Below are 14,996 nucleotides of genomic sequence, written 5' to 3' on the forward strand. Positions count from 1 at the left end.
CCACATAATATAACTTAAATGATACCCAGTGTAACAGTCTCTGGTCATGGTGGAGTTTTGAGCTGCATTTCCACATAGTATAACTAAAATGACACCAAGTGTAACAATCTCTGGACATGGTGGAGTTTTGAGCTGCACTTCCACATAGTATAACTAAAATGACACCCTGTCTAACAGTCTCTAGACATGGTGAAGTTTTGAGCTGCACTTCCACATAGTATAACTTAAAAGACATCCAGTGTAACAGTCTCTAGAGATGGTGAAGTTTTGAGCTGCACTTCCACATAGTTAAACTAAAATGACACCCAGTGTAACAGTCTCTGAACATGGTGGTATTCAAACTAAAATAACACCCTGTGTAACAGTCTCTAGACATGGTTAACTTCAAACTCAAATGACACCCTGTGTAACAGTCTATAGACCTGATGGAGGTTAGAGCTGAAATTACAAATAAATCTAGGAAGGGGGCAACCTCTGTAACATTATCTGGATATGATGGAGTCTAGAGCTGTACTTCATTAAAGTTATAAACATGTAAAAAGGGAAAGCAGTGATACAGTCTCCTGGCATTACGGAGTTTAGACGTGAACTTCCTTGTATGGGCATGATGCATCCAAATGGAAGATTTTCAAACTTATTCGAGATATCATTAGAATAAATTGACTTGAGCAAGTATCATAAAGATCAAGCAAACATGAACTCTAGAGTGTTACTCAATTTTCACTACAGCCATAAAAGGAAACCTGGCCCGTCCAACGGATTGCCATGGTTTTCAACGAACAAGAACTATTTCAAAACACAACCAAAACATTATTATAACAAGTATTGCCAAGCAATATGGTCCCCTACCGGTGAAACTCCACCAGTCATTTTTTTTTATTTGCTGCCATAGCAACCAGGATTCTTGACATACGAACAAAATGAAATGACGAGCATAATCTCAATATTGCCATCTATCCATGTTTCAAGTTTCATGGAAAAATATGAAGAACTTTTAAAGTTATCGCAGGATCCAGAAAAGTGTGACGGACAGACTGACAGGCAGACAGACAGAGCACAAACCATAAGTCCCCTCCAGTTTCACCGGTAGGGGACAACAAATGTTGTTTGCACGTTTCTTGATGATTGGACCAAAAATGTGACTTCTAACAAGTGTTAACAAAAAGACCAGAACTATTTTTCAACCGGTCGAGATTTATGTCTGAGATATCATTGTTCCGACAAAGTTTCATGAAGATTGGGTGATAAATGTGGACCAAAGAGTGTTAACAAGGTCTCACTAAAGCCATATAAGGAAAACTGCCCCAGCCCTTGGCAGCCATGTTCTCCAATAGACTAGTCTTATTTGCAAACTCGGACCAGAAATCATGAACAAATGTTCTGACAAAGGTCCCTAAATAGTGTGACTTCTGCAGTGTCAACAAGGATTCCCTGTAGCCATAGAAGGAAAAATGCATACAACCAGACAAACATGTTTAAAACAAGAGGGCCATGATGGCCCTGAATCGCTCACCTGACTAACCAAATACAATCCCAACCAAGATTTCATCAAGATAAACATTGTGACCAAATGTCATAAAGATTGGATGAAAACTGTGACCTCTATTGTCTGACTAATGGGATTGTTTACCCTCGGGACTTCGGTTATAAACCATTTCCCGAGCACACTGCTTAACATAAAACTCTGCATAAAAAAGCCGAGAACGGCCATAAAATGGACAGCCCGATTTTACTGGGCTGTACCATTGATATAAATAGTAAACTGTTGGTGCGGTGCCTTAATAAAAATCTATTGGTTTAAAAATATCTAACCTTTATAAGAAGCGTTAAAAAGACGCAGTACTTTACAATGCCTAACGCTGTTAAAAAGCGGCGTTTTTATTGGTTAATGCACTTAATGCACAACGATGGCGCTGATTGGACGAAATTTCTTATTAAGGATTGCAAGTAGGTCAATCCGTTTTATAAATAGATTATCCCACGGCTGATGTTGTACTTTAAGAAAAAGTAAACAATAATAGTTTATATGCAAAAAATATGACCTCTATTGTCTACACAAGGTTTTCTATTATTTGACCTAGGGACCTAGTTTTTGACCTAGTGACCTAGTTTTTGACCCCAGATGACCCAAATACAATCCCAACCCAGTTTTTATCAAGATAAACATTCTGACCAAATTTCATAAAGATTGGATGAAAACTGTGACCTCTACTGTCTACACTAACAAATTGTTGACGGTTTTTCTATTATTTGACCTAGTGACCTAGTTTTTTACCTCAGATGACCCAAATACAATTCCAACCCAGATTTTATCAAGATAAACAATCCCACCAAATTTCATAAAGATTGGATGAAAACTGCGACCTCTATTGTCTACACAAGGTTTTTCTATTATTTGACCTAGTTTTTTACCTAGTTTTTGACCCCAGATGACCCAAATACAATCCCAACCCAAATTTCATCAAGATAAAGATTCTGACCAAATTTCATAAAGATTGGATGAAAACTGTGACCTCTATTGCCTATACAAGGTTTTTCTATTATTTGACCTAGTGACCTAGTTTTTGACCCCAGATGACCCAAATACAATCCAAACCCAGATTCCATCAAGATAAAAATTCTGACCAAATTTCATAAAGATTGGATGAAAACTGCGACCTCTACTGTCTACACAAGGTTTTTCTATTATTTGACCTTGTTTTTGACCTAGTGACCTAGTTTTTGACCTCAGATGACCCAAATACAATCCCAACCCAGATTTCATCAAGATAAACATTCTGACCAAATTTGATAAAGATTGGATGAAAACTGTGACCTCTATAGTCTACACGAGATTTTTCAATTATTTGACCTAGTTTTTGACCTAGTGACCTAGTTTTTGACCCCAGATGACCCAAATACAATCCCAACCCAGATTTCATCAAGATAAACATTCTGACCAAATTTCATTAAGATTGGATGAAAACTGTGACCTCTACTGTCTACACAAACAAACTGTTGACGGACGGACACACGCTAGCACATACGGACGCCGGACATCACAAGGTCACATAAGCTCACCATGTCACTTCGTGACAGGTGAGCTAAAAACAACAGAACCATTAGAAATTAACAAAGATATTATTAGAATAACTGTTTAGAGTTTCATGAGGTTTCCACTTACAATGTACATGATGTTATAGATGAAACAAGCTTTTTCTTAAGTTTCATCTATTGTCTTAGTTTTTGACCTCACGTGACCCAGTTTCTAACTTGGCGGAGATTACATTTGGACAAATGTTTAGACCAACTCGCAAGAAGACTTGGAAAATAAACTTGGCTTCTAAAGGTAAGTAGGTAGACGTGATTGGGCTACGAACAACTCATGATACACAAATGGCAATCTCAAAAGCTTACCATTCAGGGAAGCTTACGTGAAATAGACATACATTTGTTTACTGTGTATACTTATCAATTGTTTGTAATGTACATTCCTTATATGGACCTCAATTATATCCTGCCTTATATGGGCCTCAATTATATCCTGCATTGAATAAATTTACTTCAACACACATCATGTACAACATTCCAGTACTTAAGAATTTCTCAATAACATTTAAAACTGTTATTTCTGTGTTTTATATAGAAATATCAGTGATTGTATAACATAGAAAAAAGTTTTGCTTTGAAATGACATAGATTTTTGACATCGTAACATTATTATTCTCACAAAAATCTCCTGTTAGTTTCTCTGATTCCTCATGAAATATAATTGATAATCCTCAAAAACCAACAAAGTTCCTCTATTTAAAATACAATTGAGAGATTTCACGAAACTCGTCAGAAACTGTTCAAAGAATATGCACGAAAACCGTCAGAATATGGTTGGGCTCCCATATCTTGACTGTTGCCAAGTTGGGCTTCCCCTGAATGTGCAATGCAAACACAACATATTATACAAGTTGAAACAAATTTATGTTGTTTTTCCAAACATAGAAACTTCAAACAAAGGTAGTGAATCAACTGAAACAAAAAAGATAAGCACACAAGTACAAATACAAAATTAATATATGAAAACTTGATACCAGAAATTTTACATGATAAAATAACACAAACTTTCTTAGCAAAAAAGCACTTATAGGTAATATAACATGGAGTAAATAGTGGTTAAATAACAAAAGGTAACTTAGGAACATAGTACTCATACCTGTAATAACAAGTAGTTACTACTGTAATAAGAAAATTCCCGTAAGCATGATTAAACTATCAGAGAAAACATGTAAACATGAATTTTCTCATGCTTTCATTTGAGTATATGACACATATTCTTACACATAATACAGCAGATTTTGCTTATATCTTCTAAGAAAGTTCACTTATTAACAATGTGAACTTAAGATATATTTTAGGCAGATTAAATCAATAAATTACATGAAATGCACAGTACAATAACATTTAGTGATTGAGAGTGATCACTAAGTTTTGAAACAGAAACCTGTAATCCGATATTTAATCTAATGCACATGCAATGTCAATCAAATGGTCAAAAGAGACTGACCATATTATTTAATTGATTCAAAATAATGTAAGGAATGATTTGAGAGTGAATAAGTAAATATCCTGATGCCAATAAAACTCTAAAATAAAAAGCTATAAGTTATGAATACTTTTAAATGTGAATGAGGTGTTTTTATCATGATAAAAATGTGTTTTATTTTCAATATTTGCCAATAACAATAACTAATGTTACCCTGAATGTTATAACCAAATTATTAATTATGCATTGTCCTAACATCCCATTGTATAGCAATTGCAATTTAACAAACAGCATTCTGAGGCTGGGATGTAGTATCATGCACCTTTTGGACATTGACAGCCCAGTTAAACGATAACCTGTGCAGGGTAATTTTGATCATTGCATTACTCACCTAAATCATCTTACACATACACAATTATAAGCATCAAAATCCTATGTAGTATTACACTCATGAATTTTGTAAAAAATTCTCATACAAATGTTAATAAAGTAGGGTAAATAATATTATAGCACATCAAAACCGATAATTTGTACTGTTGTGTGTGAATCCTAGAAAGTCATATTTGAAATATAGCTCCAGCGGTCATTTTCCTTCAAAATTTAGGCGTAAATCTGACTCCATTCCAAATCAACAAAAGTAAACATTATTTCCAAAAAGACTCCCCAAAAATCCCAATGCAAAGTAAAACAAAAAATAAAAATACTTCCATATCCCTATCAAGCTCTTATGAATTGAACCCTAGCTAATAAATTGTAAACAACACTTTTATTTTCAATATAATGTAATTCCTAAGCAAAATCAACTTCAGAATCGAAATTTTAGTCAACATGATGTGATTATTCTCAGTCCGAAATAGGCCCTGGCCCCATTCCTATAAAATGATGGGGACAAAAACCTGAGCCTAAAACTGCCTTCTCCGTGGCTGTGACCGACAAAGTCTAACTGAGCCCTTGGCAATTGATATGCCATTTCTTAAGCTACACAAGATTTGATGATTTAAATGCAAACAGATCATAGAACTTGTGTTATAATTGCCCTTTTTGTAGCAGCTATGTAAAAAAAAAAAAAACTGCATGTATCTGGTTATCGAACAACAGATTTCATAACAGAATAACCACAAAATGTTCAACATGGGTAAGCGCCCTACGCATCTAGTTGGATGTAACAAAATATACTCTTAACAATAGCTGCCTCTCTATTAATATTCCTATTTAACAATATTTTCATTTTAAAATAAAACAAGAGATATGTTCGTCAGAAACACAATGACAATTCTTCTACTTCTTCATTATTTTTTATCGAGTGCACCAGGATTGTCTCCAATATGGCCATCGCCCCCAAAAAGACGTGTTAGTTGGTTACGGGGGATAGTGCAATTTACAGGAGACTACCCGTTCCAGAGGTGACCCTGGGTCTTTTAGTGCCCGGTGTATAGCACCTAGTACACTGCACCTCGGTTTAACGTCTCATGCGAAAGACGAGTTAGTAGGTTAGGTGCAGCGTGGGATCGCACCAGCGATCTCTGGATTGTGAAGCCAGTGTGTTACCACTAGACCACGAATCCACTACAAACACAATGCCCCCTATTGGGCCGCTTTGAAATAAAAATTCAATATATCATTTGGCAGGTTTAGAAATTATCTCCCTTTTAAAGCTTATTACTTCCCTTGGATTGTATTTTGACTTTTGACCTTGAAGGATGACCTTGACCTTTCACCACTCAAAATGTGCAGCTTCATAAGATACACATGCATGCCAAATATCAAGTTGCTACCTTCAATATTCAAAAAGTTATAACCAAACTTTAACTAAGGTTAAAGTTTTGGGACACACACAATGAATGAATGAATGACGGACAGTCAGGCCAAAAACAATATTCCCCCGATCTTTCGATCCAGAGGCATACAAATATGAATGCATAACTTAATTTGAAATAAATATCACGCATACAACTGCGTTTTTCTAGCTGATTTTCTCATATTTTACAGGATAACAGAAACATTTCGAGTTACACAAATATAAATAGAAAAACATTCTGAGAAATGTGACATTTAAATACTCGAAGTATTTAGCACTCTGTGACAATGTTAGGAAATGCACATAATGGCTTTCTCCCTTCAGACGTAATTCAGTGTAATTTATTGCTGAATAAACGCTGGGATATTTATACAAAAACAACATGCAAACATGTGTGGGGTGTACCAGGATGATACCAAAGAACAGCCGCAACCACAGGTAATCAAATATTTCTATTCAAGTTCAAAATGAAAATTAACATTTCCATTTAGGGATTTTAAGCACATCTCAATATATCTCTTACACAATCCATTTACAGGGTAAGAATATTATTACATCTTGTATATCAGTCAATAATGAAGACAATGAAGTAAATTTTAATGCATACTTTAAGAATAATCACTTGAAGATCTAGTGTAGTATAAATGTGATGTGTGAAAACAATAAACCTACTTGAAATAAAAACATCGGGGACATGAATAGTTTTTTATGTTTTGGACATGTACATTTTAAAGAAAGAAAGCTCTCAGGTACAATAAAACATTGTTACATTTACAATATATAACAAATTAAAACATTTGTAATAAACCAAAAAGGATAACTTATATTGAAATCCCTACCATCCCAATAAAAAAGATTACAGCTGTTAAAGCCCATAAAAACAATATTCACTGAACATGGAGAGCGAAAACCAACAGTCTGCAGTCTCAATATTTTACATGATGATCCACAAAAACGGATCGAAAAGAATCAGACTGTAAAGCGCAGCGTTGAGGCTGGTTGCCACAGAGATGGTAGGAAGATGACAGTTATGAGGCAGCCTGGGCCTGTTGTGTCTTGTTTTCGAGTCCGAACCTGGAGTTCAATGAGCGTGACACGTAATTCCAGTACTCGCCTCGTATCTGGTCGTACTCATTGGCCAGGGATTCGCACAGCTGTAAATGTAGGAAGCGATTAATTTTCCAAAAGAAAACAAAAATTGAATATAAAATACTTTAAAATTGTCAAATTTGCAAAGAAAACAAGAATTCAATACGAAATACACTACCTTCGTCATATTTGATATTGACAAGAGATGTGTTCATCAGAAACACAATGCCCCCTATTGCGCCGCTTTGATTTTTTTGTTGACCTTTGACCTTGAAGGATGAACTTGACCCTGAACTTCCACAACTCAAAATGTGCAGCTTCATGAGAATGCCGCTTTGAAAATATTTTTTTTCTTTTTGACCTTTGACCTTGAAGGATGACATTGACCTTGAACTTCCAACACTCAAAATGTGCAGCTTCATGAGATTCACATGCATGCCAAATATCAAGTTGCTAACTTAAATATTGAAAAATTTATGGCCAATGTTAAAGTTTTTTGCGGACGGACGGACAGACTGACATACTGACTGACGGACAGTTCAACTGCTATATGCCATCCTACCGGGGACATAAAAACAAGAGTTTAATTCATTGTACAGTACAATCATCAAATTTTTCAAATTCAACACACAAATTTAATACAAAATACATAATTTAAAATTGAAGAAACATTCAAGGCAGGGAGCTATGTGTTTCTGAACGTGTTTATAACTGCTCCAAGAAAGAAACAATCAATTGAAAACCAACTAAATATCCCTTTCTGCTGACTGACACATGTTTTAAGTTTCATAATAGCCACAATAACTTCTTTAAAGTTTTGTTTCCTAAAGCCTCACAACTGACAACTGTGACTGTGTCCATTTGAGGCCAAATACTGCCTTCTCTATGTCTGTCAGATCTGGGATAACGCCCTTTGAACTGCACAAGATCCAGGGAAAATACCAGAATCTGATTCCTCGTGGTGTGTTGAAATATACTGGTCAAGTATACATGTATGGTTATTTTTCTACTAGCTAGTAAATTGTGAAATTAGCAAAGATTACCAGACATTTCATTTGGCACATTCTATACAAATGGATTAGGGACTTTTGATACTAATAGATTAGGGACTTCTGACAGTTAAGTTTTAGGGACTTTTGATACTAATAGATTAAGGACTTCTGACAGTTAAGGATTAGGGACGTTTGATACTTATAGATTAGGGACTTCTGACAGTTTAGGATTAGGGACGTTTGATACTAACATATAAGAGACTTCTGACAGTAACGGATTATGGATGTTTTATATTAATAGATTAGGGACTTCCGACAGTAATGGATTTGGGACTTTCTACATGTACAGATATGGGACTTTTGACACTTATGAATTGGAAACTTTCAAAAGTAATGGGTATAACACTAATGGATTTGGAAGTTGTGCCTGTAATGGATATGAGATTTTGGACTAGAATTGGATTTGGGACTTTGTACAATAATAGATATTAGACTTTTCAACAGCTTTGGAGTTGTTCACAGTAATAAATTTGGGACTTTTGACAGTAATGGATTTGGAATTTTGACAATCATGGATTTGGGATTTTGACAGTAATGGATTTTGGATTTTGACAGTAATGGATTTGGGCCTGTGAACAGCAATGGATATGGGATATTGGACAGTTATGAATCTATGACATTGCCGATAAAGGATTCAAAAGATAAATAGATATATGCATTTTTGCCATTAATGGCTTTGGCTCTTTCGCAAATCATGAATCAAGTACTTAAATGGACACCAAAGACTGCAGCCTCTGCCCATACCTCTCCCGCCTTCTTCAGTGTGTCCGCCTGGTTGTCACATCCCTGCTCTAACATCTCCTCGTACGTGTCGATCATGTATGCAATCAGGTACGGCGACCGGTAGCGATCATCGTACAGACCCTGGCAGAACGCCAACACTGCCGGGTAGTTCTGCAGCTGACGGTCCATCAACACCCTGTGAATACAAGTTTGGTCCCAGTATTTGAGACATTGACTTTGATGTGCTGTTAATCTTTACAAATACTTCAAAGAATAAATAGCTTAAAAGAATATGTTTTAAGTAGTACGTGCAAAAATAGTGAACATGACAAAAAAATCAACATTGCACATTCCGCCATCATTCCATGTTTAAATGATATTTTCCTATTATGCAAATTGTTAAAAATGTGTGAAAATATCCCATGAAAACTGATGTTCTTATTATTATAAGAGGGCCAAAGGTCCCAGGTTGTTTTGCTCAACTGAGGCTCAAAGGAATTAAGCTGTACCATCACCTTTTGTAATGTTTAAAGAACCATTTAAGAACAAGGGCAAGATATCATTAGAACAAATATACTGAGCAAGTTACATGATGTATAATTTCACCCACAGACCTAGTTCATGATTTCAAACACGGCTGAAATATGATTGCATGTTCACAAATTAAAGATTGCTGACGCACAATTGACGAGGGACAAATTGAGATCACAAAAGCTCACCATGAGCAGGCTGTGCTCAGTTTGAGCTAACAATACAGTGTAAAAGTTAATGACCATAACAAAAAAAAATGTTTTCATAAATACAATATTTCATTTTATATTCAAAGTTGTATTAAATTATTGCATTGAAAAGTGTCATTGTAAATTAACATGTACTTAATGAGAAAAAAGAAAAGATTTTTTTATGAACTTTGTAAAGTCCAAAGCATGTATATTCATGTGTATTACATGTATATAGTTTTACCCTTTCAGGTAATTCCATGCACTTTCATTGTTGGGTGCTTTCCTAATATAGTCCTGAGTAAATCTGAAAGAAAAGTCCCATATACGACATGTTCATGATAACAGCCCATCTTAATGACAGGCAAATAGTTTTACTTAAATTAAACTTCAGAACAAATATTGAAAATGGCAATATCATAAAAAACAAGAAACCGTCAGAGACGGGTGATGCTCCCCAAAGTTTTTTTTGTCACAATATTGCACTATATATTCAGATAAAAGGAAACGTCTTGAGGGGCATAACTTTGGACAAAATAATACGATGGATGGTTTAGCAACTTAAAAATTTCAAAGGGCCATAACTCTCTGAATAAATCATCTAACCAGAACCCACAAATAACATGCACATCTCTTCAAGGTAGTTAAGCTTCCCATATAGCTTCATTGAAGTCCAATTAGTAGTTAGGGAGAAATAGCCCGGACAAGAATTGCACTATATGTACAGTTTTGAAAAATTTCAAAGGGCCATAACTCTGTGAAAAACCATCCGACCATAACCGGCTGATAATATGCACATATCCTGTTGGTAGTGAAGCTTCTCATAAAGTTTCATTGAATTCCCGTGATAAGTTGCTGAGAAGTAGCTCGGACAAGAATTGCACTATATGTACAGTTAATGGAAAATTTCAAAGAGCCATAACCCTGTGAAAAATCATCCGACCAGAACCGGCTGATAATATGCACATGTCCTCTTGGTAGTGAAGCTTCCCATTAAGTTTCATTGAATTCCGGTCATTAGTTGCTGAGAAATAGCCCGGACAAGAATTGCACTATATGTACAGTTAATGGAAAATTTCAAAGGGCCATAATTCTTTGAAAAATCATCCGACCAGAACCGGCTGATACATGTAATATGCACATCTCCTTTTGGTAGTGAAGCTTCCCATAAAGTTTCATTGAATTCCGGTCATTAGATGCTGATAAATAGCCCGGACAAGAATTGCACTATATGTACAGTTAATAGAAAATTTCAAAGGGCCATAACTCTGTGAAAAATCATCCGACCAAACCCGGCTGATAATATGCACATGTCCTCTTGGTAGTGAAGCTTTCCATAAAGTTTCAGTGAATTCTGGTCATTAGTTGCTGAGAAATAGCCCAGACAAGAATTGCACTATATGTACAGTTAATGGAAAATTTCAAAAAGGGCCATAACTCTGTGAAAAATCATCCGACCAGAATCCGCTGATAATATGCACATCTCCTCTTGGTAGTGAAGCTTCCCATAAAGTTTCATTGAATTCCGGTCATTAGTTGCTGAGAAATAGCCCAGACAAAAATTGTGCACGGACGGACAGACACACAAACACAGACAGACGAAGCAGCGACTATATGCTCCCCCCCAAATAAATTTTAGGGGAGCATAAAAAGGTTTTTACTATTATGTTTCATGAATTGAAAACAATAAAAACCATTGTTGTCAGTATACAGCAGGGCTGGCATAAGAAATAGTCTCTATAGCCAAGTTCATGTGACAAGGGACATTCAACTATGATGCATGATGCAAAAATGCACATCACTACATGCAAAAAGACTTCCAATAAATTAAGAATTACATTATTATATTTTCCCATTAACAGTGTTTTGGAACATTGAAATAAACCATAATGACCTAAAACTTTATGCTGTTTATTGGGTAGTGAAACACTGATAATTTTATTCTTTGTCTATGAAAGATCACACAGAAGCATGTTACGATGATCACTGAATCAACAGTCCATTAATACCCATTAAAAACGAAAGAAAAGATTATCCTAACCGCATACGCACTTGATTTCTCTGTCAATTACATCATCTGTAAAGCCACTAGTGTGGTTGATGACAAAGTATCGCTGATTCCAGGCGGAGTTGTTCCTGAAGTCTTCCCGCAGGAGTCTGTCCACGTACTCCAGCTCGCCGTCCCATTGGTCAAACTCTCTCACCACCCACTGACGGTGCTGCCACGCGTGGTAGTTCTTGGCATCCCCCTTCAGGACGGCGCTCGTGAAGTCGAGCTCCTGGGAGGCGTCCTGGAGACGTTCAATGATCACACGTCTGTGGTGCCTGTAGGGAAATCATGGATTATGAAAACAAATTTATCCTATTACCAGATGATTAATAGATAGTAATACAAAGATCGTATAAACTTTAGCTTTGTACTATCGCTATTTTTAGATCAGATTTGGGTTTTTCCAAAAATTGGAGAATATGTTTTTGTCAACTACAGGAAGATAAAATCGTAAAAAATGCAATATTTTATTATTATTAATGGCAAAAGGGACGAAATAATAGGATAATTTACAATAATTTGCAAGCCTCGCACTACCATGGTTTTAAGTCTCGCAAGATTAAATTGAACTTTATCCAAAACTCACATAATATTCTCTATATATCATACTGAACACTCAACCATATGCAGACCGCATACGCTTGGATGACACTTTACACACATGCATTAAACCTCAATTTTGCAGAGTGTGGTATATAAATATAGTGTTGGGAAATCCTGCATTGTGACAACAAATATTATTCACTCACCCATATCAGAAATTTGTTTATATTAAGATATAAAAGTAGCAAATGATACCCTTGACATAATGCAGAACACAAAACACCATGGTTGAGTGCAAACCTTAACTCTGGCAAGATAATATTATTATTAACAACAAAGTCAACAAGGGCTGTTTGTAAAACATGCATGCATCCATATGGGCTGTCCATTATAGTGGCAGCCATTGTGTGAATACGTTTTTTGTCACTGTGACCTTGACCTTTAACCTAGTGATCTGAAAATCAATAGGGGTCATCTGCGCGTCATGATCAATGTACCTATGAAGTTTCATGATCCTAGGCTTAAGCGTTCTCGAGTTATCATCCGGAAACCATTCGGTGGACGGACTGACGGACCGACGGACAGACAGACCGACATGTGCAAACAATATACCCCCTCTTCTTCGAAGGGGGGGCATAAAAATAAACTGAAGGCTATTTTTCTCAACATGCTATCGTACGTACCAGACTTGGTAGTTCTTGGGATGCTGTGTGATGATCTTGGAGATGTAGGTCAACTCCTCTCTGAGGTCCTTGTTTAACTGCTTCAGCAACTCACGACGGTAGTGCCTGCAAACACAACAGACCAGTCACTGAATTATTTGAGACTCATTCTGGGAAAACAGGGCTAAATGCATGTGCATAAAGTGTCGTCCCAGATCAGCCTGTGCAGTCCATACACGCTTATCAGTGACAACATTTTCTGCTTCTATGGAATTTCTCTCTACAGGAAGTCTCTTCTATATGAAATTCACGTTAAGCCCGAAATTGTTATCCTTGATTAGCCTATGCGAACTGCACAGGCTAATCTGGGACGACACTTTACGCACATGCGTTACGACCAGTTTTCACAGAACAAGGCTTATTTACTACTTACAGAGATCACCATTAAGTCTATCTATATGGCAATGCATGGTATTAAAACCAAAAACAAGTGCTGTTGTTGCTCAATGAAAATGCCATAACAAATTATTACTAGCGGTCGTTAAGCTACAAAATGTGGTAAGATGTATCCCATAAATGTGGAATGTGGGATGCACTTGATGTTCCAGCGAGAGGTTTAATGCATAAGTTGATAATATGAGATTGTGTTCCATCCACTCGGTGATATGATAAATTAAGTTAACAATACCAAGTAGTATGATACATGTATCATACACTATAACAGTGCATTTGTGTAATATTTCATATAGTGCATACACTTGAAGAGTGCATTTGTGTAATATTTCATATAGTGCATACACTTGAACAGTGCATTTGTGTAATATTTCATATAGTAAATCATTATAATTTGTTCAATAAAATAACAATGCAATACAGACTTTGATTTTTTAAATTTAATATTTCTTGAAAAGTAACTTGTTCCACTTGTTTGGGCATGTGAAATGAGTTTAAGTTTGAACTTATAAATTATATTGCACATGAGGCGAACAGAGAGGTAGATCATCCTTGTATTGTATTCTGTCGGGGAAACAAGACTTACTTCCCTTTAGTTATATTAATCATTTACCACTTAGATGTCACGTATTTGTAGTCCCATACAAAAGTATAATTTAAGACCTTCCTTCACCCCCCGGAAACCCGATATGCTGTGAGAAGTTGATGTGCTAGGAGAAGTTGCCAATTAATTTCGATGAATTTCGATAGGGAAGTAAATCCAGTTCTATAATTGTTTAAAGGCATTTTTGAATTAAAATATATTTTGGTGTATGCAAAGGAGGTATTATCATGTATGTTAGAAAAATCCTGGTTATTAATATTCAGGATTTATTGAAATATGGCTATATAAAGTCGACAATGCAGGGATTAGTCCCATATAGCAATTTATTATCCCCACGCGTGGTAATCTCCGCCGTCTGTCTGTCCGTCCGTCTGTCCTGGCCATTATCTCCTACACTATTAGCACTAGAACCTTGAAACTTACACACATGGTAGCTATGAGCATATGAGTGACCCTGCACTATTTGGAATTTTGATCTGACCCCTGGGTCAAAAATTATTGGGGTTGGGGTGGGGCCGGGTCAGAGATTTGTACTCATTTTTTTAGGTTATTTTACCATAATTTCTTCATTTCTACACCGGTTGTCTTCAAATCGATACTGAACCTCTCTTATGACAATACGGTCAATCACAACTATGCATGGCCTCATTACCAACCCTGGGGCCCCCCGCCCACATAGGCCACGCAAACCAAAAATTGCATTTTACTATAATTTCTTCATTTCTACACCAATTCACTTCAAATTAATACTGAACTTCTTTTATGACAAAATGGTCAATCTAAACTA

At 36.1% G+C, this 14,996-nt stretch overlaps 1 protein-coding gene across 2 annotated transcripts in view; it reads right to left on the bottom strand.

Moving 5' to 3' along the window:
• Positions 1–6,637: 6,637 nt before the first annotated feature.
• LOC127876729 (protein farnesyltransferase/geranylgeranyltransferase type-1 subunit alpha-like) overlaps positions 6,638–14,996 on the bottom strand; it is a 41,690-nt gene continuing 33,331 nt past the window's right edge. Inside the window, exons 3-7 of one of the 2 annotated variants that reach the window (XM_052422159.1) lie at positions 13,174–13,278; positions 11,950–12,222; positions 10,142–10,204; positions 9,200–9,374; positions 6,638–7,468 (exon numbers count right to left, since the gene is read on the bottom strand). In XM_052422159.1, coding sequence (XP_052278119.1) covers positions 7,343–7,468; positions 9,200–9,374; positions 10,142–10,204; positions 11,950–12,222; positions 13,174–13,278 — 742 coding nt within the window. In that variant the 3' untranslated portion in view covers positions 6,638–7,342. The remainder of the gene's footprint in view (positions 7,469–9,199; positions 9,375–10,141; positions 10,205–11,949; positions 12,223–13,173; positions 13,279–14,996) is intronic. The other variant, XM_052422160.1, reaches the window with a different exon arrangement.

Source organism: Dreissena polymorpha, chromosome 4 (assembly GCF_020536995.1).
Source record: "Dreissena polymorpha isolate Duluth1 chromosome 4, UMN_Dpol_1.0, whole genome shotgun sequence".
NCBI classification, from domain to species: Eukaryota; Metazoa; Mollusca; class Bivalvia; order Myida; family Dreissenidae; genus Dreissena; species Dreissena polymorpha.